Below are 25193 nucleotides of genomic sequence, written 5' to 3'. Positions count from 1 at the left end.
CACTTGAGGCTGTCAAATGCCTTAGCGGCATCAAGGGCCAGTAGCGCTCTAGAGCCCTCATTATCAGTGGGAATCTGTGTATTTAAAAAGACCCTTCTTATGTTAATGCTTGTTGACCGATTTGGAATAAAACCTGACTGGTCAACATGGATAAGGTTCTCAATACACCCGTTTAAGCAAGTTGCCAGGACTTTAGCAAGAATTTTTACGTCCGTGCAAAGCAATGAGATTGGGCAATAGGAGGAGGGATCTAGTTGGTCTTTTCCCTCTTTATGGATTAAAATGACAGTTGCTTCCTCCATAGAATGAGGGAGATGTCCTTCAGAGAATGCCCATGTCAGTGTCTTCAGCAGTTCTGGTAACAATATTTCACCAAATCTTTTGTATACCTCTACTGGGAGCCCGTCAGGACCGGGTGATTTATGGCTAGCCATCCCCGCCACTGCGAACTGAATTTCCTCTAATGTGACTGGGGCTTCCAAGGTTTTTTTGTCCTCCTCAGACAAAGTTGGGATTATAATTCCCTGGAAAAAGGCTTCCATGCTTTCATTTCCTCTCCTGGATTTATACAGGGATTTATAGAAATCATAGAAGGTATGCCTTATCTCCTTTCCATCAGTGGAAATTTCACCTGAACCCTAATTGCCGCAATGTTGGAAGAGGGGGTGTTAGCCCTAACCAGTAGGGACAGCACTAGTCCCACTTTCTCCCTTTCACCAAATTGGCTTTGTCTCTGAAAGATTTGGTGATTCTCTGCCTTGCTCATAATAGCCATTCTGTAGACCTGCTGTTTATCCAACCACTCTCTTTGCCTACTCAAGGACGGGTCCTCAATGTATCGTTGTTCGGCTAACATCACTTCGCTTCTGAGGTCTACCTCCCTCGTCCTGGATTCCCTTTGTAGTCTCGCCACCCTCTGGATCAGCAATCCCCTTAGATAGGCCTTTAGGGAGTCCCAGACCACTCCAACCGCCGCCGAACCTGTATTAATTTGGACATACTCCTGCAAATTATTCAGCAATTCCTGTGGTTCGCCAGTATGGACTAATTTTTCCACTCTCTTGGAAGGGGTCTGCCCCCCTTTCTAATTACTAACTCTAGCGGTGAGTGGTCTGAAACCCCTCTTGGGCTATACTCTCCTTCACCATGTCCAATGCCTGGTCATTACCCAGTGCCATATCAATTCTGGATAAAATAGCATGGGAGCTAGAGAAACAGGAGTATTGCCGGATCCGGGGGTGGCGGGTACACCAGATATCCCTTAGCCCTGTCTCTTCCAAGAACTGGGCCAAACGACTCTCTCGTTCTGTATTTAGTCCAGGTAACAAGGGAAATCTATCCAAAGCTCTGTCAAGAACTTTGTTAAAATCTCCCACTGCTATCAGTGGAATACCCGTTTTATCGAACATAAATTCCACTAATTTCTGTAAAACAGCAAAATTAAAGGGAGGGGGGATATAGATATTGGCTAGTACGTAGGGCCTGTTCTCAATTCTACACGAATATGAGCTGACTAGTTGATGGCTTAGTGAAGAAGAATGAAAGATAAGGGGGTGATCACCATGTCACTTAACACAGTGTAATGGCCACATCCCTGTAATATAGAACAAACAGTTGTTCCCCCTGGAATGGGACTTTAAAAGTCAGACACTGTGATGTATGTAGAAACAATGGGCCAGATTCACATACCCTTGCGGCGGAGTAACTTTTCCCGTTTACGTTACACCGCCGCAAGTTTTCAGCGTAAGTGCTTAATTCACAAAGCACTTGCCTGTAAACTTGTGGCGGCGTAGTGTAAAGCTGTCCGGCGCAAGCCCGCCTAATTCAAATGGGGCATGTACCATTTAAATTAGGCGCGTTCCCGTGCTGAACGTACTGCGCATGCTCCGTTTTGAAATTTCCCGCCGTGCTTTGCGCGAAATGACGTCGCCCCGACGTAATGTTTTGAACGGCAACGTGCGTTACGTCCTTTCGTATTCCCTGGCGGCTTACGCAAAAAAAAAATTGAAATTCGACGCGGGAACAACGGCCATACTTTAACCACTTAAGCCCCGGACCTTTAGGCAGCTAAATGCCCTGGCCAGGTTTTGCGATTCGGCACTGCGTCGCTTTAACAGACAATTGCGCGGTCGTGCGACGTGGCTCCCAAACAAAATGGGCGTCCTTTTTTCCCCACAAATAGAGCTTTCTTTTGGTGGTATTTGATCACCTCTGCGGTTTTTATTTTTTGCGCTATAAATAAAAATAGAGCAACAATTTTGAAAAAAATGCAACATCTTTTACTTTTTGCTGTAATAAATATACCCCAAAAACATATATATATAAAAAAAAAAATTTCCCTCAGTTTAAGCCGATACGTATTCTTCTACCTATTTTTGGTAAAAAAAATCACAATAAGCATTTATCGATTGGTTTGCGCAAAATTGATAGCGTTTACAAAATAGGGGATCTTTTTATTGCATTTTTATTAATTTTTTTTTTTTTACTACTAATGGCGGCGATCAGCGATTTTTTTCGTGACTGCAAAAATGTGTCAAAATTGTCCGAAGTGTCCGCCATAATGTTATGTCGGACACTTCGGACAATTTTGACACATTTTTGGGACCATTGTCATTTTCACAGCAAAAAATGCATTTAAATTGCATTCTTTATTGTGAAAATGACAGTTGCAGTTTGGGAGTTAACCACAGGGGGCACTGAACGTGTTAGGCTTCACCTAGTGTGTGTTTACAACAGTTTGCGTAGTTTTCCGTGTCGGGTATGCAAATTAGCTGTTTACGGCGATCCACGAAGGTACGCGCGTTCGTCGCATTCTATTACGTCGTCGCTAGTCGGCGTTTCCCGTCGCAAAGTTATGGCTGCTATTTAGGTGGTGTAAAAATAGACAGCCCATGTTAAAGTATGGCCGTCGTTCCCCCATCGAATTTCAATTTTTTTTTTTTTGCGTAAGTCGTCCTGGAATACGAAAGGACGTAACGCACGTCACCGTTCAAAACATTACGTCGGGGGGACGTCATTTCGCGCAAAGCACGGCGGGAAATTTCAAAACGGAGCATGCGCAGTACGTTCGGCGCGGGAACGCGCCTAATTTAAATGGTACACGCCCCATTTGAATTAGGCGGGCTTGCGCCGGACGGCTTTACGCTACGCCGCCGCAAGTTTACAGGCAAGTGCTTTGTGAATCAAGCACTTACGCTGAAAACTTGCGGCAGTGTAACATAAACGGGATACGTTACGCCGCCACAAAGGTATGTGAATCTGGCCCTAGGTTCATTTTTTATTTTTTTTATTAGGATGGGCAGTACCTCACTAGTAAATATAGAAGATATAAAGAATACAGTAGTAAAGGGTGAACGGAATACGGGGGATAATCGAATATGACCGCTGAGTTAATTGGTCAAAGGGGGAAAAGAGAGGATCCTTCCCCTTTTCTTTTTTTTTCCCGTCTTTATTTAATTTGCTTTTTTTTTTTTTTCCCTTTCGAGTTTCCATCCTATGAAACAACAGTCATACAATAAGAAATAGAGAGGAGGGTATCTAGAGGTTTAATAAATATGATTTATGACTATGGATATTTGAATAAATATACAGGATCTGATTAATGTATATGATTACAACGTGTAACGGTAATGTGTAAAAGAGAGGTTGAGAAAATAGGATGTATACATTTATGTTTTCATGGGTTTATAGCGTGAGGTGTTGAAGATGCAATATTTAAATTATTTTGGGGAAGGGAGAAGGAGGGAAAAGAAAAAGAAAAACATTTTTTTTTTTATTTTACCCTTTCGAGTTTCCTCCTATGAAACGATAGTCATACAATAAGAAATAGAGCCGAGGGTATTTAGAGGTTTAATAAATATGATTTATGACTATGGATAGTGTATAAATATATCCGATTAATGTATATGATAATGACAATGTGTAACTATAATGCTTAAAGAGATGATGGGAAAATAGGATGTATACATTTATGTTTCCATGGGTTCATAGCGTGAGGTGTCGAAGATGCAATATTTAAATTATTTTGGTAAACCCTTTTTTTTTGGGAGGGGGTGGGGCGGGGGGGAGAGAAGATAATGCATTTACATCATATTGATACAATTGGAGTGTAAGGAGGAGGATCGCTCGGTGTAGACTCTGGTCTGCTCAATCACAACCCCCCACAATAAACACCTCTCCTGGGGTGTTCGTTTTTTTTTTTTTGATAGAGGTCGTATCCAGACATCTATCTAACCAGAGATCACAGGCTTTCTGGGAGGGGGATTTTTTTTTCCTTCCCGGCGGCCTGTAGGTCTCTGCCTGTTCCCCCCCCCTTCCCTTTTTTTGTCACCGAAGTAGTTTACGATAGAGAAAAGGAAAATGACGGACATAACGTTTATGTCGTATAATACCAGAGGACTGAATATCCCAGAAAAATGGATAAGACTGTTGACTGAGCTAGGGAGATCCAAGTCTCAAGTGATCTTCTTACAAGAGACGCATTTTAAAAGGAATAGGATTCCAAGATTAACAGATCATAGATTTCCGACAGTATATCATAGTACATCACAGACAGCAAAGAGTAGTGGGGTCTCTATTATAATTGCCAAACAGATACCATGGACAGAATCTGGGGTGATTACGGACAACAAAGGACGCTTTTTGATAGTAAAGGTATCCTGGGCCATCAGAAGGTCACATTGGTAAATTTATACCTACCAAACACAGAGCAAGTAAACTCTTTGGAATTATACTTACAGATGGTGAAACAACATAAAGAGGGTGTCTTGGTGATAGGGGGTGACCTTAACGTGGTCTTGGACCCATTGATGGACTCATCGAAGGGTGCTTCCCATCTATCGTATGTCAGACTGAGGAAAGCAAAGAAACTCCTACAAGATTTACAAGTAATAGACAGTTGGAGGGCTATTCACGCTAAGGACAGAGACTACACGTTCTTCTCTGCAAAATATAAAACATACACTAGAATTGATTATGTTTTAATATCTCAAAACATGAATACATCATTAAAAAGTGTAGATATATAGGATCTTTTACGCTCTCAGACCACGCACCCACAAGTTGTACGGTTGAGATAGGAAGAAAAGAGGCTTAAGAATGGCACTGGAAGATTAACGAAACACTTATAAAAGAGGAGGAATACGAAAGAAAACTGAGACAGCAATTAGACTCCTTTTTTTAAATTAACGAGACAAGCGAAGTAACGCCCTTTGGTATTTGGGAAACACACAAATGTGTAATGAGAGGTCTGTTTATATCGATGAGAGCTCATAGAAAACGGAAACTAAATGAACAGATAGATACAATGCTTAAACGGATTATGGAGCTAGAATTAATTCATAAAAAATCACAGGCTGAGGCTATAGGACATGAACTAGAAGGTCTACGTGAAAAACTCAATCTCTTGCTCACTGACAAAGCAAAAGCTAAACTAACAAGGGGCAGATGGATGTTTTACGAATTTGGGAACAAACCTGGGAGAATGTTAGCAAATGCCCTTAAAGAACAAAAAATGCAATGTCAGATTAAACAAATTAAAATGCAAACAGATGGAATAGTCAATACTCCTCAGAAAATTGCACAAGCTTTTAAGGAGTATTACGAGATCCTATATCAACTACAAGGGAAACCTACCCCAGAGAAAGCTCAAGAGAAATAGGAGGAATCAATGAGATATATTAGAAAAACAGAAATGCCTAGACTCTCTGAAGACATAATAAGAGAACTAGATGTCCCAATCAGCATAGATGAGTTCAAGAAGGCATTGGAACTTTTTGAAGGTTGGGAAGGCATCGGGGCCAGACGGGTATACCCTGTCATATTATAGAGTGTTCAGTGAGAAACTGGCTCCGAAATTCATAGCGGCCTACAACTCATTGCGAGAAGGCAAAGATATGCCAATAGAAACACTCCTAGCGTCCTGAAGAGGGCTCTTACATCCATATATTCTGGAGCTGTGATCTTCTAAAATCCATCTGGCAAGCGGCCATTAACAGACTAGAGTCCTCCTCAGGATGTAGTATCACTCTTTCACCCTTGACCTGTTTACTATTTGCAGATGCCCCCAACGTCCCTCAACCCTGTAATAGATTGCTCCACTCACTCATTGGATCTATCCAGTGGATGATTGCATGTAATTGGAAAACTGATAACCTACCATGGCCTCAAGTCATATCCAGAATGGACGCACTTAATCTGTCAGAGAGAATATATCACACCCTGTCAGACAGTATGCAAACACACAGCGATAAATGGAAATACTGGTTGCTACCACGAGACGCTAATATGTATTAACAATATATACCTGACAGTACTAAGGAATGTCCAGTCTTGCCCTTTACTCTGTGTAACTCTAATGACCTCATGACTGCTCCCTAACAACTGTATAACCCTTATATAACACTATTTCCCTCTACACTTTTATATTGTAAGCAAAGTTTCTCTGTCTTGTCATTGCCTTCCAAATAAAGCTTTTGTAAACAAAAAAAGAAACACTCCTAGCACATATAACAGTAATCCCTAAAGAAGGGAAAGATCCCTCCCAGTGTGCTAGATACCGCCCGATCTCACTGCGTAATGTAGATCTTAAAATATTTACAAAGATTCTTGCGATGAGACTATTAGATCATATTCCGGGATTAATACACCCAGATCAGGTTGGGTTTATCCCAGAGAGGGAAGGAAGAGAGAACACACAGCGGGTGGTGAATGCAATTTACTTGAATGAATGAATGAATGAAAAAACTTATATAGCGCGGCAAAAACAGCAGAGACCAAGGGTGTTAGTTTCCGCGGATGAGGAAAAAGCATTCAATAGAGTAGATTGGATGTTTCTGAAATAAATTTTGCAACACATAGGCCTAGGAGTAGGGATGAAGGGGTGAATTATATTTGAATGCCAAAGCTAGGGTAAAGGTAGAGGAAAGAATATCGGAGCCATTCTCTATCCACAACGGAACATGACAGGGATGCCCGTTATCCCCCATTATTTTGACAATAGAACTTTTTTTGAGGAAAATACGGGCAAACCCAAATATTAAGGGTATACCAATAAAAGAGGAAGAACAGAAACTTGCAGCTTACGCAGACGATCTAATTTTTTTTGTAACTTCCCCAGGTATATCTCTACCATCACTGCTAGCCGAATTGCACGAATATGGAGGAATCTCTAATTTTAAAGTAAACTATAAGAAATCAGAAGCAATGGGGGTTGAAATAAATATGCGCTGGCCGCGACTGAATCCCAGTGCGCATGCTCCAAATGACGTCGGCAATTCGTCATGCTTTCGACGTGAACGTGAAATTACGTCCATCCGTTTTCGCGAATGACTTACGCAAACTACGTAAAATTTCAAAACTCGGCACGGGAACGACGGCCATACTTAACATTAGCTATGCCTCATATAGCAGGGGTAACTATACGCCGGAAAAAGCCGAACGCAAACGACGTAAAAAAAAGCGCCGGGTGGTCATTAGTTTCATTCGTCCTTATTTGCATATTCCTCGCGTAATAATACGGAAGCGACACCTAGCGGCCGGCCTGGAATTGCAGCCTAAGATCCGACGGTGTAAGTCACTTACACCTGTCGGATCTTAGGGATATCTATGCGTAACCTGATTCTATGAATCAGGCGCATAGATACGACGGCCGGACTCAGAGATACGACGGCGTATCAGGAGATACGCCGTCGTATCTCCTTTCTGAATCCGGGCCAGTGTTTTTAAGATTCATATGGGCTGGGAAGCCAGCAAGAATTTGTAGAACTATCTTAACACTTCCGAAAAAAAAGGGAGGGATTGGGATACCGGACCCAGTGAGATATCAAGAAGCTTCCCATGTGGGTAGAATAGTAGAATGGTGCGAGACAGGATAAGGGAAACCGTGGATACGAATAGAGCAAGCAACAATAGATATACCACTAGATGGCCTGGTATGTATACCAGAAGTAGAGATACCCAGAGAAGTAAGAAAACACCTGACAATAGGTGCTACTCTATTAGTAACTAGAAAAGTATTAAAAAAAAAAAAACAACTCAAAATACCCTAGCCCGATGACCCCGATACTAGGTACACCAGAATTTCAGCCAGGTCTCAAAGACTCTAGATTCAGAACAATACATCAAAGAGGGTTTACTAGAATTGTTCATAAAGATAATCATTTAATGTCCAAAAATGAAATAGACCAAGAGATAATGGTAGAATTAGACTTCTTAAGGAAGATGCAATTAGACGCATTTATTAGAACTAAGTCAAGTATATACGCGGAAGTTAGACAACTAACGGGGTTTGAAGAGCTATGTTTGAAAGGGGAACCATTACAACATTGATTATCCTACTTCTATGCTAAATTAACTGAGATGAAAGCACCACAGGAACTCACTTTCCTATGGGAGTGGGAGAGAGACCTGGGTGTGATATTCTCACAGTGACAGAGAAACAGGATCCTGATATATAATCAAAAAGCATTAGTGGCGAGTACCAGAAAGGGGGATACAAAATCCTCACCAGATGGTATAGAACACCAACAAAACTACATCAGATATACCCACAAATTTCAGAAATGTGTTGGAGATGTAAGGAAGCTGAAGGAATCATACTGCACATTTTCTGGGAATGCAAGAAAATGAAGGAGTTTTGGAGAATGGTAGACGAAACAATTGAACTAATAGTAGGAATGCGGCTAGGAGATAATCCGGCGGCATTCCTACTGTTTGATATTCATATTTCAGCGGAAAAATATAAAAAATCTCTATTGAGACATCTGTTGGTGGCAGCAAGGGTGTGTATTCCTGTCCTGTGGAAAAGTGAAAGTCCCCCATCAAAAGCGCAATGGCTTGCAAGAATCGCAGAAATCCAGCAAATGGAGAATCTCACTCTGTCAATGAAAGATCAAGATGGGAGGAATCGTAAGACATGGGCCCCCTACATGACATATAGGGAAAGATAAGGGTAGGCGAGCGATGAAAAGTGGCGACCAGGGGCAGGGGGGAGGGAAGCGGACATGGCTAAGGGTTGGGAACTCTTTTTTATTTTTTTTGTGGGGTGGGGAAGAAAGGGAAAGTGGAGACTATAAGAAATTAAGCTGTAATAGGATGCATACAATTAATGATATGTAATATAAATGTGGAACTAAGATATGTATGATTATTTGAAACAATGTTGAGAAACTTAAGAAAATAAAGAATTTCTAAAAAAATAAAATCCTAGGGATTTGCACACAGATTTTCTTGATGAATGATGCAGTGATAAGAGATGAAAGTTTGAGAATTTGATTCTTCTCTTAAAAAAGCCACAAATCCAGAATTTATGCCAATCATACTCGGGGCTCCATCTGTCACCACTACTACTAGATCTTGGCTACTAAGCTGATATTTTTTTGGATATGCTATGATTACTGGCTATTCAAATCAGCAGTGAAAAAGATTTTAAAGAGACACTGGAATGTTCTGAAGAACGACCGAGTCCTGGGCCCTAACATCCCTGATCGACCATCAGTTATTTTCAGGGGTGCACCTTCTCTGCGCCACAAAATTGCTCCTAATGTTATTGATCCCCCTAATATTGTACATTTCTTTCAATATATGAAAGGTTTCTTCCCTTGTCGTAAGTGCAATATCTGCAAGATAAATGCATTCCAAGAGCGGAAACTTTTATCCTTTCAGTCCACCCAGACTAAAAAAACATACAATATAGATTCCTTTATTACTTGCTCTAGTGAACACGTTGTATATCTTATACAATGTCCATGTTCAAGGCAATATATTGGTCGGACTAAAAGAGCTGTTAATATTAGATTAGAGGAGCATGTGGGCAATGTGAGACGGGATTTTCCCAAGCATAACCTGTCCAAACACTATGCGACATATCACGCTAAGGATATCAAGGGGACCCTTTTTCTACCCATTGAAAAATGATGCCCACATTGGAGGGGTACTAACAAGATTTGTTCCATCTCCAAACTCGAGACTCGATGGATTTTTAACATGAAGTCCTTTATTCCGTATGGGTTAAATGTAGATTGGGACATCAATTGTTTTTTAAATAATGCTTAGGCTATGTCCCGTGTGTCACATTTGCTTTAAGTAATTTTTGTCATCTGATCAATATTTACTTATCCCATCTATTTTATCTTTTTGTGCCATTTTTAATATTTTAAATTAAATAATTTTTTTAATGTTTTATTAGTTTTTATATTAAATTGTGAATGCTTTTTTTTATGCTGTGGTGTTGGTATGGTGGCTCTTCTCTGTTATTGCCTAAGTTCCGTTGCATGCAGTTCTCCTTTTTTTCCACAAGATGGCAGTTAACTGCTTACATTTCTTCCTAGTCTGCTACACTTCCTATACGTCGCACGTCAATACGTGGACGTCCGCTTGTCTTTTCCCATAGTCCCTGTGTAATTGCCCTTAATCAAAATGGAGTCTTAGGGCTATTTAAGGGATTGAGTAATGACGCACACCCAGCAGCCTATCCCAGACGACGTCCTGTTTGTGATGAAACGCGTAGGTGTGGCCTAGCTGGGTGACGTCATCACGCACTACACGGAGATACGCGGCGACGAAACTGAGCAGACGGAGGAAGATCAGAGGAGACGCCAATCCATTTCACCCAATATCGTGCTGTATTACCCACCTAAGTGTAAGTGCAACTCTTACCCTTTTAAACCTCATTCAAAGCGGTATTACACTATGTGGTTTCCCATTATTTTTCATTACATGGGAGTTTGAATCGGTACTCACTTGATGGAACGTATACAGTTCAGAATTGGTCCTACATTTCCCAGCTTTAGAAGTAGTCTTATTGGGAAGACTTTAAAACATCCCTGAGCCCTATGAGACCGCTGCAAAACCGGTCTTTGCATCTGATAAGGAGACTACATTTTCATCAATCAGGTGTTCCTTTCGGTGGAGGATCTCTATTTCAATTTATCTATGTATGATTATTATCCATGAACTTTTTTTACATCTATTCGTTTTGGATGTGGATTACGTTCTTTTGGACTATTTTTAGTTTTATTTTCATTTCATTTATGTCACGGTTCACTTCATCAATCTACTTTCTAGTTGTTTTTGGTGGTCAATAATATATTTTTTAGCACTGTACTTATTTGTTTTTAGATGATATATTTGGAGGATAGCTTTTGTTGCATTGAATATATTGACTCCCCTCGTAGTCCCTTTCAGTGAACACAGTGCTAAAAATTCTTCCAACGCTTCTAAATTGTCGTTCACTCCACGAATGAAAATAGCTAACTGAGCAGTGTCTGTTAGTTCAGTGCTTTCATACAGGGCTAAAGAATAACATAAGAACCTTTTAAGTTTCTTCACCAAGGTTTCTTCTACATTTTCAGCTAATTCCTCTACTCTTCGTGTGACTGTATGTCTAGATAGGCTTATTTTTTTTGAAGGCATCAATCTTCTTAAGGCACACGCATTCCACAGCTGCTAAAATACACTCTTTGGGAATTCTCCATCCGAAAAAGACTTTTAGCTGGATTCAGAAAGCTTTACGCCGGCGTATCAGTAGATACGCTGTCGTAACTCTGAATCTACGCTGTCCTAAATTTAAGCGTATTCTGGAAACCAGATACGCTTAAATTAGGTTAAGATACGAGCGGCATAAGTCTCCTACGCCGTCGTATCTTAGGGTGCAATATTTACCCTGGCCGATAGGTGGCGCTTCCGTTGAGTTCATAGAATATGCAAATGACTAGATACGCCGATTCATGAACGTACGTTCACCCGTCGCAGTAAAGATACGCCGTTCCTGTAAGAGGTACGCCGGCGTAAAGATAAAGCTGCCCCCTAGGTGGCCTAGCCAATGTTAAGTATGGCCGTCGTTCCCGCGTCAAATTTGAAAATTTTACACCGTTTGCGTAAGACGTCCGTGAATGGGGCTGGACGTAATTTACGTTCATGGCGAAACCAATACGTCCTTGCGGCGTACTTTGGAGCAATGCAATACTGGGATATGTACACGGACGACGCATGCGCCGTTTGTAAAAAACGTCACCACCCATTTACATAAAACACGCCCCCTCATCCTCATTTGAATTAGGCGCGCTTACACCGGCCCCATTTACGCTACGCCGCCATAACTTAGGAGGCAAGTGCTTTGTGAATACAGCACTTGCCTCTCTGACTTACGGCGGCATAGCGTAAATACGATACGCTACGCCGCCTGAAAGATGCGACACCGTACCTGAATTTAGCTATTTGTTTTTTTCACAATAATTTCAGCAATTGCAAAACTTGCTTTTACAACGCTGTTGTCATCATCTACCACTCTCTTAAATACAGACTGTTGTGATTTCAGTGACTTTTTCAGTAAGTTTATCTTGTCTGTTCACAATTGGCCCTGAAGAGATTCAAAATTATTTGCATGTCTTGCTTAATAATGTCTTCTAAAATTATATTCCTTCACAATTGCAACTGTTTCCTTGCATATTAGAAAGAGAGGCTTGGAATCATTTTCCACAAAGAAGTATAGATCTGTAAACTTTCCACAGAAATTCCGAGACACTTCACCATGACTTCGTTTCTTTTGCTGTTTTGGATACATTTGCCATCATTGAGTTAAATGACAGAACTTGAATACAGGGTAGGGGTAGGCAAGAGATGGCGATCTACCTGAACAACAGAAAAGAGATCAAATATCACTGGGGTTCAGCACCCTTTCATTTCACAAAGAAATTTACTAGCAAGGCCTGGCCCTAACTAAAATAGTAAAGAATACTTACAAAGATGTCACTGTAAAAATATAAACTAAGCCTAGATCAGTGGAAGGTGTCAGTGGAGCAGTGGGTGGTGTCAGTGGAGCAGTGGACAGTGTCAGTAGAGCAGTGGACAGTGTCAGTGGAGCAGTGGACGGTGTCAGTAGTTTCTTACTTTTATCATTCTACACAATTTAATTTTCTATTTTTTTTTCTTGCACAAAGGTTTTGAGGAGGGGACAGAGGACAGTGTCATTAGGCCAGTGGATGGTGTCTATAGTTTTTTACTTTTATCAATGTATTATTTTTTACAAGTACATTTTTATTTATTAAAAAAAAATGCTAACACTTTCTTTTTTTAAATTTAATTTAATTTTCTATAATTTTTTTAGCTGCCCTTTCAGGGGGGCTTTGGTGAAATATCAGGGGTCTAACAGATCTCTTACTTTTGAGACAGAGATAGGGACTGAGGATAGAAATGCCCAACCCTTTCTTTGTAGTCTCAGCTGCATTGGACAATGAATAAATGGGAAGCGCTCTGTGCCGAGCGGCTAGTGTTCATTCACGGTGTATATCCAGAAAAGGAAGGGCCGGTAATTGACATATTTACTGCCCCTTCCCTGATCTCCATCTTGAAACATCCCCTGTAGCAGCTGGCAGAAGAGGAGGGAAGCTGGCAATGCTGTGGGGGGGGGGGACCAACACAGCCTGCTATACTCTATGGACCCTCCGATCTGCCCAGGCGGAAGGGGACCGATACACCATACAGTAGGTGCACGCGATATTGTGTCAATCTCGCTCCCTTTCTCGGCGAGATTGAGCACCTACGAGCCCCATCGCGGGAGCCAGCGCCGAGCCAAAGCCGAGACAAAGCCGTCATAGAAGCGACGGGAGATCCGACTTGGATTCCGGCCAATTCTACACGTGTGCGGCGTTTGTTATGAATCCTGAGGGGGAAGTCCCCGCCGGATTTTAAATAAAAATCCGGCATGGGTTCCCCCCTCAGGAGCATACCGGGCCCTTAGGTCTGTTATGGGTTGTAAGGAGAGCCCCCCCTACAATCCATACCAGACCCGTATCCAAAGCACGCTACCCGGCCGGCCAGGAAAGGAGTGGGGACGAGCGAGCGCCCCCCCCTCCTGAGCCGTACCAGGCTGCATGCCCTCAACATGGGGGGGTTGGGTGCTCTGGGGCAGGGGGGCGCACTGCGGGGCCCCCCCACCCCAGAGCACCCTGTCCCCATGTTGATGAGGACAGGGCCCCTTCCCGACAACCCTGGCCGTTGGTTGTCGGGGTATGCGGGCGGGAGGCTTATCGGAATCTGGGAGCCCCCTTTAATAAGAGGGCCCCCAGATACCGGCCCCCCACCCTAAGTGAATGGATATGGGGTACATCGTACCCCTACCCATTCACCTGGAGGAAAAATGTTAAAGTCAATAAACACACCACACGAGTTTTTAAAATAATTTATTAGTCTGCTCCGGAGGCCGTCCCTGTCTTCTTTAGCTCTGTTTACCAGGGGGGGCTTCTTCTTTGACGTCTTCGGGTGGGGGCCGCTCTTCGCCGCCGTCTGGTTCTCTTCCACCGCCGGGGGGGGGTCGCTTTTATAAAAGCGCCCACTCCTCGGCGGGTTTCCTCCGACGTCTTCGGCGGGGGGTGGTGTGCTTCTTCTTCCGCTATCCGGGGGGGTCTTCTTCGGCTATCCGGGGGGTCTTCTTCACTCTCTGGGGGTCTTCTTCTATGTTCGCCGCTCTCCGCTGTTGACTCGGCGCACCCCGGTTCTTCCTCCAGCTGTCCGGTGCCTTCTCCTTCAGCACTGAACGTCTATCTTCTTCTTCCGTGCTGTGACGTATTCTTCTTCTTCCGGGCTGTGACGTCATCTTCTTCACTTCTTCAGATGTTGACACACCGGCTCTTCTCGCTGAAATGGCAGGTGCGCTGCTTTCATCGGACCTATATAGGCCTCACAGTCCCATCATGCTCTGTACCTACCCATGTGATACCTACCCACGTGGGTAGGTATCACATGGGTAGGTACCAGAGCATGATGGGATTGTGAGGTATATATAAATCCGATGCAAGCCGCGCACCCGTCATTGCAGCGAGGAAAGGCGACGTGTCAACATCGGGAGAAGAAGAGAAGTGAAGAACATGACGTCACAGCACGGAAGAAGAACTCACAGCACGGAAGGAGAAGAAGACGTACAGCACGGAAGAAGAAGGCACCGGACAGTGAGAGGAAGAACCGGGGTGCGCCGAGTCAACAGCGGAGAGCGGCGAACATAGAAGGAGACCCCCAGATAGCGGAGAAGACCCGTCGGGATAGCGGAAGAAGAAGCCCCCCCGCCGAAGACGCCGGAGGAAACCCGCCGGGGGGTGGGGGCTTTTTTAAAAGCGACCCCCCCGGCGGTGGAAGAGAACCAGACGGCGGCCCCCACCCACCCGAAGACGTCAAAGAAGAAGCTCCCCCTGGTAAAAGAGCTAATAAAGAAGACAGGGGGAGCCTCCGGAGCAGAAAAATAAATTATTTTAAAAACCCTTGTGTGGTGTGTTTATTAACTTTGACATTTTTCCTACAGGTGAATGGTTAGGGGTACGATGTACCCCATATCCATTCACTTAGGGTGGGGGGCCGGTATCTGGGGGCCCCCTTATTAAAGAGGGCTCCCAGATTCCGATAAGCCTCCCGCCCGCATACCCCGACAACCAACGGCCAGGGTTGTCGGGAAGGGGCCCTGTCCTCATCAACATGGGGACAGGGTGCTCTGAGGTGGGGGGGCCGCAGTGCGCCCCCCTGCCCCAGAGCACCCAACCCCCCCATGTTGAGCGCATGCAGCCTGGTACGGCTCAGGAGGGGGGGGGGCGCTCGCTCGTCCCCACTCCCTTCCTGGCCGGCCGGGTAGCGTGCTTTGGATACGGGTCTGGTATGGATTGTAGGGGGACCTCCTACGCCGTTTTTTTCAGTGTAGGGGGGGCTCTCCTTACAACCCATAACAGACCTAAGGGCCCGGTATGCTCCTGAGGGGGAACCCATGCCGGATATTTATTTAAAATCCGGCGGGGACTTCCCCCTCAGGATTCATAACAAACGCTGCACACGTGTAGAATTGGCGGGAATCCAAGTCGGATCTCCCGTCGCTTCTATGACGTGCTTGCTGGGATGTGCTGTCACTATTCCAGTGAGTGCGAGATCTCGGGAACCATGTCGCCGAGAATCAGCGCGATGCTGTCGTGCTAAAAACACAATATCACAAACACCTACTGTAGCTCCCGAATGTCCCTGATTTTGAGGGACTGGCCCTCATTTGGATCAAAGTCCCTCTGTCCTTTCCTCCTCATTTGTCCCTCATTTTCATACAATGTATATACCTGTATATAAAATGAAATTTTTATCTATAAAAAAGTGTTTACCAGTGCTAAACCGTTCATCCAATTTCTAAATTGTTGCATTTGTAAATTTCAAAAGCCAATATAAAGGAATAGTAGTGGTAGAAAAAGCACTTGTGGGTTTAACTATCATTTTTTTTTGTATAATTCTCCTTTAAGGGGGCGTGGCAGGGGGTGTGTCCGATGCCTACATATTTTTGCTAATAAGTGTCCCTCGCTCCCATCTCAGAGAGTTGAGAGGTATGATACCTTTCTGTTTTTTTTAATGGATTGCATTGGAGGTAGGCGGGTGTAAACAGGCATAAGTCTGTTTACATCTGTTGCTCCATAGAGGTGAATGGAGGGTCCGACTGGGTCTGCTTGAAAAACAGATAGATTGACCAGATCGGACCGATCGCGTGAAAAGGACCTAAGGCTGCTATCACAGTGATGTGCTGCGGTTTACCGGCACCGTGGGTACAGTGCAGTGCACCTGTGGCTTTCCTGCGGGTTACTTGCACTTTGCCGTACAAATCTATTATATCCTGCAGGCATGGTGCACTTTCTGAAAGCACACCAAAACTGCAGGCAATAAGAAGTCTATGGCTCTGTGCAGGTAACCCGCAGGTGCACTGCACTTCACCTGCGGATCAGTTTGAAGGCAGCCCAGTGTAGCTAGTGTAGAGAACAGATATGCCCATTACTGTTTAATTTGAATTAAAAACTGACCTTTTTCTTCACTTCCTCCCAGGGATGGACTGGCCATTGGGACTACAGGGAGTTTCCCGGTGGGCCGATAGCTCAGTGGGCCGGCTTCAGTGACAGCAGACTGCCGCCCCCCTCTGCTCCTCTGTCTCTCCCTTCCCATAGCGCTCACCTGGGGGGAACAGAGAAGCAGGGGGAGGACCAGAGGAGCAGGGGGAGGACCAGAGGAGCAGGGACGACGACAGAGGAGCAAGGGGGAGGGGACAGACAGCTGACTCAACAGCTATGGCCTGGGAGTTTCTCACTTCTGCCTAATCTTGTCCCATAAGGGGTCCATGGAACCGATTCTTTGCCCCAGGTGAAATAATGTATAGCTTCCCCACTGGTACCAGCCGTTCTACTCTAATAAAGTAGAATGGCTAGTGGCTAGTGAAGGGTGGCCGGGGGGTGTGCGGGAGTTGCCCGGCAGCCATGGGAGAGACCTGTCAAAGTGGGCCAGTCTGGATGAAGTCCAGGGCCAAATTTCTGTCCCAGTCCAGCCCTGCTTCCTCCTCACGATTCCTGCAGGCTGCTGCTGTCCCCCAGATGGTTAAGGCTGGCATCTGTTGCTTGCGTTCCCCCTGGGTGAGTATGGCTGGCAGGTACTGCTGGTGGGTACTGCAGGCAGATATCACTGGTGGGTATCGCTGGCGGGTATCACTGGTGGGTACTGCTGGCGGGTATCACTGGCAGGTACTTCTGGCAGGTATCACTGGTGGGTACTGCTGGCGGTTATCACTGGCAGGTACTGCTGGCAGATATCAGTGGTGGATACACTGGTGAGTACACTGGCTGGTACACACTGGTGAGTACACTGGCTGGTACAGTTGTGGGTACACTGGCTGGTACACTGGTGAGTACACTAGAGGGTACACTGGCTCGTACAATGGCTGGTACTTTTGCAGGTACACTGGCTGGTACAGTGGTGGGTACTGGCTAGTACACTGGTGGGTACACTGGCTGGTACAGTTGCGAGTACACTGGCTGGTACAATTGCGGGTACTGGCTGGTATGTGGTGGGTACACTGGTGGGTACACTGGCTGGTACAGTTGTGAGTACACTGGCTGGTACACTGGTGGGTACACTGGCTGGTACAGTTGCAGGTACACTGGCTGGTGCAGTTGCGGGTTCACTGGCTGGTACAGTGGTGGGTACTGGCTGGTACAGTGGTGGGTACACTGGCTGGTAAAATGGTGGGCACCCTGGCTAGTACAGTGGTGGGTACACTGGTGGGTACAGCGGTAGGTATACTGGTGGGTACAGTGGTGGGTATACTGGTGGTTGCACTGGTCTGATATAGTGGCGGGCACACTGCCTGGTGTAGTGGCGGGCACACTGCCTGGTATAGTGGCGGGCACACTGCCTGGTATAGTGGCAGGCACACTGCCTGGTATAGTGGTGAGCACACTGCCTGGTATGGTGGCGGGCCCACTGCCTGGTATGGTGGCGGGCACACTGCCTGGTATAGTGGGCACACTGCCATGTATTGAAAGGAGAGTTAATACTCACTGATGTGCTCAGAGAGCAGAGCTTGCGCTACAGGAAGCATGCGGCTGCAGTAGAGAGCAGAGCCAATGTTTCCAGTATAGCGCCGCCCCTGTCTCTATGATACCAAATGCACTCCACCTGTGACAAGCGATACAGGAAGCATCGGCTGTGCTCTCTGATACAGCCGCATGCTTCCTGTAGCGCGGGCTCTGCTCTCTGCACCCTGATACTCGGAGATAGCCGATCTGGCGAGTGACGGGTGGGCGACGAGTGAGTGACGAGTGAATGACGGGTGAGTGACGGGTGGGTGAGGGGTGGGTAACGGTTAAGTGATGGGTGAATAAAGCACAACTTGATTCCAATATGCAGCGAGCACACTCAAATCCCTTCAGATCACCTCACAGTCAATTAGACCGATGGATGGGTGTACGTAGTACATATAACACATAAATCAGCCCTCAAAAATACACTCGCCCACTCGCATTTTGCGAGTTTATTTTGAGGGCTGGCGAGAAGGGCTACCTGGGATCCTGGGGGGGGCGAGCACTGCCGATCAGAGGGGAACAAAAGGAATGCCGCCGTCGTCTGGATGATCAGAGCAGGGAATTAATTTGCCTACTCAAAGAACTGGAGCACTGGCAGCTGATGGACCCGCGCTGTCCCTGGGTCCGACAGGTGTGGGGGGGGATCGCTGCAGCGGGGAAAAATTACTGGAACCATGCCCTGTATCTGTATCCGTCCAGCAGCTGGAAGCCCTGCCACCCGCGGCCGCCCCCCCTTCCCGCTGGACGGACACAGTTTCAGATACAGGGTATGGTTCCTGTAGTTCCCCAAAGCCGCGTCTCTGTCAAAGTCTTGTGTCAGGCGGAGTCTTCTTCTCTGCCCGACACATCACATCAAGTGCTGCTGATAAACGGAACAGGACCTGCGGGCGCCGGGCGGAGGTAGCAGGACTCGGGAGCCCTGGAAGAAGTGCACACACGGTGAGTAGAGGCTGTGTGTGATAGAGAAGGACTACAATTCCCAGCAATGTGTATGGAGGAGAAGCAAGGTGTATCAGTCTCACTTGCAGTGTAGGTTAGATCAGATGTGTCTGGATGGCAGGAGGAGTATCTCCGAACACCCCTATATATATATATATATATGCAATCAGTGGTGGCTGATATTTTGTTTGAGGGTGTGTGGCAAACAATCCACCCCTGCCAGCAACCCCCCCAATCCCGTCAGGTCGTGGACGGCACTGCCCACATATTCTAATTATCACATTAGCCCCTCCCCCTCTTCTGCTTCTACCTCCTACCCTCCCCTCTATTCCCCCTCCCTCTGCCCTCTAACCCTTTTATCCCCCTCCCCACCATTATTTCCATCACCTCTTGCTTTCTCTCCTTTCCTCCCTCCCCCCTCCTCTCTCTCCATCATACCCCCCTCCCATGTCCCCACTCCTCCCTTACCCCTCTGTCCTCTCTCCCCCCTCTCTCTGTCCACATTTTACTCTCCCCTCCCTCTTCCCTCTTCCCTGCCATCTCTCATTCCTCTCCCCCTCCCTCTCTCCTTCCTCTCCCCCTCCCTCTCTCCTCTCCCCCTCCCTCTCTCCTCTCCCTCTCTCTCTCTCTCTCCTCTCCTCTCCCTCTCTCTAGCCTCTTCCCCTCCCTCCCCCTTTCTTATCCCCTTCCCTCTTTCCCCTCCCTCTCTCTATCCTCTCCCCCTCCCTCCCTCATTCATCTCCCCCTCCCTCTCTCTATCCTCTCCCCCTTCTCTCTATCCTCTCCCCCTCCCTCTCTCTATCCTCTCCCCCTGCCTCTTTCCTCTCCCCCTTCTTCTCTCTATAATCTCCCCCTCTCTCTATCCTTCCTCTCTATCCTATCCCCCTCACTCTCTATCCTCTCCCCCTCCCTCTCTATCCTCTCGCCCGCCCTCTCTCTATCCTCTTCCCTGCCCTCTCTCTATCCTCTTCCCCACCCTCTCTCTATCCTCTTCCCCGCCCTCTCTCTATCCTCTCCCCCGCCCTCTCTCTATCCTCTTCCCTGCCCTCTCTCTATCCTCTTCCCCGCCCTCTCTCTATCCTCTTCCCCGCCCTCTCTTTATCCTCTTCCCCGCCCTCTCTCTATCCTCTCCCCCTCCTCTCCCCCTCCCTTTCTATCCCCTCCCCCGCCCTCTCTCTATCCTCTTCACTGCCCTCTTTCTATCCTCTTCCCCGCCCTCTCTCTATCCTCTTTTCCGCCCTCTCTCTATCCTTTCCCCCTCCCTCTCTCTATCCTTTCCCCCTCCCTCTCTCCTTCCTCTCCCCCTCCCTCTTTTCTCTCCCCTCCCTCCCTCCCTCTATTTTCTCCCCCCCTCTATTTTCTCCCCCTCCCTCTCTCTATCCTCTCCCCTTCCCTCTCTCTATCCTCTCCTCTTCCCTCTCTCTATCCTCTCCTCTTCCCTCTCTCTATCCTCTCCCCCTCCTACTCTCTTTCCTCTCCCCCTTGCTCTCTCTTTGCTCTCCCCCCTACCCCTCCCTCTCTCCTCCCCCCTCCCTCTAACCTCTCCCCTTGAATTGCTGGGCACGGGCTGCATTGGCGGGCACAGGCTGCATTGGCGGGCACAGGCTGTATTGGAAGACATGGGCAGGCGGCATTGGTGGGCACGGATAAAGTTGTTAATATTTTTATAACTTAATTATTCATAAAACAGAATTAAGTTATTCAAAACAAAACATAAATGTAGTGTCATTTCATGAAATAATTTACGAGGGCGGGTTTAGGGACGGGATTAGGGGCAGGGAATGGTAGTCGTTAGGCGGGGCAACTGGTGGCGAGTAACCCTTGAGGCCTGGCTAGTAGCTCAGGACTTGAAATTTTGAGCCCTGCATAAATAGTGTAAAAACGTTTTAAAATTTATTGTAAAAAACAAAGTATCACACTTACAATGGTAGCGTCAATAAAAGCCTGAAGTCTGATGTGACGGCCGGCACACGTTCAGACAAACTCGTAAAACACTGCATGAGCCACCCACACAATGTTGAAAAACAGGTTTCCTTTTCTTTTTGTTTCTTTTCTTTGCACTTATAGAGGGGCTGCTAGCAATCTCCTCCATTGACATTATCATGTCAATGACAACTCATAGCAAAGACAAAAATAGCTTAGGTTTACCCAGAAATGTTCTTTCCGGTAGGCTAAAATGATACACACTACAAAAGTCGTAGAATTTATTTTCCACGTGAGCAATAGCTTAATCCTAATTCATGCCAAAGAATTTTAACCAGACAAACATGTACTTTACATAGTTACATACTAGGCGAGGTTGAAAAAAGACACAAGTATATCAATTCCAACCAGTGTGTGTGATTTTATGTCAGTATTACATTATACATCCCTGTATGTTGTGGTCGTTCAGGTGCTTATCTAATAGTTTTTTGAAATTATCGATGCTCCCCACTGAAACCACTGCCTATGGAAGAGAATTCCACATCCTAAAAGCTCTTACAGTAAAGAACCCTCTACGCAGTTTAAGGTTAAACCGCTTTTCTTCTAATTTTGTCTTATTAAATTCAAGCATCTCCTCTCCAGAGAGAACAAGTTCAGTGCTCATAACCTTTCCTCATAATTAAGGTCCTCCAGTCCCTTTATTAGTTTTTTTGCCCTTCTCTGGGCTCTCTTCAGTTTCAGCACATCCTTCCTGAGGACTGGTGCCCTGAACTGGACAGCATACTCCAGGTGCGGCCGGACCAAAGTCTTGTAGATTGGGAGAATTATCGTTTTTTATCTCTGGAGTCAATCCCTTTTTTAATGCATGCTAATATTCTGTTTGGTTTGCTTGCAGCAGCTTGGCATTGCATATAATTGCTGAACCTTTCATCTACTAGGACCCTCAGGTCCTTTTCCATCCTTAAAAGAGACATATGGGTTTTCTTTTTTTTGTATTCATACTTGCCTCAGTGTATGGAGCATCAGACCAATGCTGCATCTGTCCCCTGCCGTCTCTGCACTGAGAACCGAGCCATCGAACATCGTCAATGTAACAGTTCTCACAGATCCCTGAGAGGAAAGCTGCTGACTGTCAGTCAGCGTCTTTCCTCTCTGCTTCTCCACGCTCACTGGAGAGCTGAGCTGTGGAGAGGTGGGAAGAAGCTGTCTCAGCATCTCAGCAGCTCACTGAGACACTGAGACTGGCATTAATCGGGGCAGCTGGCAGATCCCAATTTGGAAGCCGTGATGACACGCTGCCACAACTGATGGCAGAGACCACTCTCCGCTGCAAACAGGTCACAGGAGTGCAAAACAAAATGCACTCCTGTGACCCATAGGAGAGCTCATAAACTCTCAGGCACCCATTGACATGTATGGACAGTGTACTGAGCTGTATGTGTGCTGCACTAAATTTCCTGATATGTAAACAAACAATGCATTCTGTATGCAGGCCAACTAATCGGCTGACCTTTTATTATGAAAATAGTTGACAATTATTTTTATAATTGTATATAGTCAACAAGTTGTTTCAGCCCTAAATACACTTTGATGTTAAGAACACATGACCACATAACACCCATAAAATGGATGTGTAATGTCACAGCAGAGAATTAAAAATGTCCATGGTCTTGATGCTATTTACTGTCTTCATTATACAATTATATTTATATGTGATATTCATATACATTTCACTGACCCAGACATTCTAGTCTTGAGCTGTATAATTCTACACGCATACTGTTCTGTTATTGATTATTTATTTTCTGTATCTTTTTTTAGGACACATGGCTGGTGACCATACTCGACTGGAGCTTCATCACCTAGAAACTGGCATAATGACTGAACGCAGATTTCTTTCAGCCCCACCTTCAAACTTCTTAGGTCATTTAACAGCTTTACGTTACAATGGAGCACCATATCTTGATTTATGTCAAGATGGTGAATTAGGTAGACGTTGTGAGCTCAATGCTCGTGCTGGTGGTCTTCGTCCACTGTTAGCTGATCCTGTAGTCTTTCGCTCAGGTCCAGCCCATCTTGCCTTGCCGCGGCTTCAGGCTTATGCTTCCATGCATCTCCTCTTCATGTTCCGTACGCGACATCCTGATGGACTCCTACTTTACAATGGTGGTCAAGGGCCTGATTTTATTGCTGTGGAACTTGTAAAAGGGTGAGTAATTTCATACATTCTTCAAAAACACTGTACTTCACTGTAATTACATTTACTCAGTAAACTTGGTGTTGTACTGTAGCTACCCCAAAGCATTCATTATATATATTTTTTTAATGGAACTATGAGGCCGCGTACACACGGTCGGACAAAACCGATGAGAATGGACCGAGGTTCAGTTTCATCGGTCCAAACCGACCGTGTGTATAGCCCATCGGTCTGTTGTCCTTCGGTCCAACATTTTAAAACATGCTTCAAAATCGAACCGATGGCCCGCTGCCCGATCGGTCCAAACCGATGGTTAGTACAGAAAGCATCGGTTCAAAACCCACCCATGCTCAGAATCAAGTCGACGCATGCTTGGAAGCATTGAACTTTGTTTTATTCAGAACGTCGTGTGTTTGACGTCACCGCGTTCTGACCCGATCGGTTTTTGAACTGATGGTGTGTACGCACATCAGACCATCAGGCCACTTCAGCGGTGAACCGATGGAAATGGCCCGTCGGACCATTCTCATCGGTTTGGAACGACCGTGTGTACGCGGCCTAATGGTTTTGGACCCATTTGTATTTTCAGTGTCACCCAAGTTTGTTTTAACTGATGTTTTATATTTGTTTTTTTGCTATTCATTTATCTTTTATTTTACAAATCAACATCAATTGCAGAGATGCAACTATGACACATGATTCAGAGCATTGTGGGTTTTCTAAAAGAGAATACAGCAGTAGCTATTTCCTTTTTGATTATCTTTCTTTTATTGAAATTGAATTTTTTTTATTGAGTGCAAAAAAAATGGTACAATACAAAGGGGGTCATTTACTAAAGGCAAATCCACTTTGCACTACAAGTGAAAACTAGTAGCTAGATTCAGAAACACTTACGACGGCGTATCACTAGATACGCCGTCGTAAGTCCAAATCTGCGCCGTCGTATCTTTAAGCGTATTCTCAAACTGAGATACGCTTAAATCTTGCTAAGATACGACCGGCGTAAGTCTCCTACGCCGTCGTATCTTAGTTGCATATTTACGCTGGCCGCTAGGGGCGTGTACGTGGATTTACGCAGAGAATATGCAAATGAGCAAGATACGCCTATTAACGAACGTACTTACGCCCGATACGCTGTTTACGTAAGGCGTTTTTCCGCTGTAAAGATAAACCACCAAAAAGATGGCGCAGCCCATGCAAGGTATAGGCGACGGAACAGCCGTCGTATTTTACATCATTTGCGTAAGCGTATGTGAATGGGGCTGGGCGTAGCAAGGAGTATTTGCGACGTGATTCTGAGCATGCGCGTGCATACACCGTACCAACGGCCCTCATTTACATGGGGTCACGGGTATTTTACATGGAGCACACCCCCTACCTGCCTAATTTGAATTAGGCGGGGTTACACCCGCACAAACTTAAGCCAGTCTTTCTGAATCTGGCTATAGAAGTGCAAATTGCACTTGAAATTGCACTGAAAATGCACTTGGAAGTGCATTTGCTTTAGAAATGAAGGAAATTAAAAAACAGCATTTTAGCTTGCACATGATTGGATGATAAAATCAGCAGAGCTTCCCCTCGTTTCAGATCTACCCCTCTGATTTACAGCGACTGCACTTCCAAGTGTAATTTCAAGTACACTTTGCAATTGTAGTTTGCACTTGTAGTGCAAAGTGGATTTGCCTTTCGAAAATAACCCCAAATATATCATGGGACAAGAGAAATGCAATGTATTTGAGTTAGCATGGTTGGAGTTTATGATAAAACAATGAATGAAC

The 25193-nt window shown here is 45.4% G+C and overlaps 1 protein-coding gene across 13 annotated transcripts in view; it reads left to right on the top strand.

Annotated features, from left to right (window-relative positions):
• The window catches only part of NRXN2 (neurexin 2), a 2907124-nt gene that overhangs the window by 1894450 nt on the left and 987481 nt on the right, over positions 1-25193 (top strand). For all 13 annotated transcript variants that reach the window (XM_040327841.1, XM_040327834.1, XM_040327835.1 and 10 more), the window contains one exon: positions 23040-23427. In XM_040327841.1, coding sequence (XP_040183775.1) covers positions 23040-23427 — 388 coding nt within the window. The remainder of the gene's footprint in view (positions 1-23039; positions 23428-25193) is intronic.

This window comes from Rana temporaria, chromosome 11, assembly GCF_905171775.1.
Source record: "Rana temporaria chromosome 11, aRanTem1.1, whole genome shotgun sequence".
NCBI lineage: Eukaryota > Metazoa > Chordata > Amphibia > Anura > Ranidae > Rana > Rana temporaria.
The sequence above is the reverse complement of the archived record's forward strand: the minus strand, read 5'-3'. Positions and strand labels throughout refer to the sequence as shown.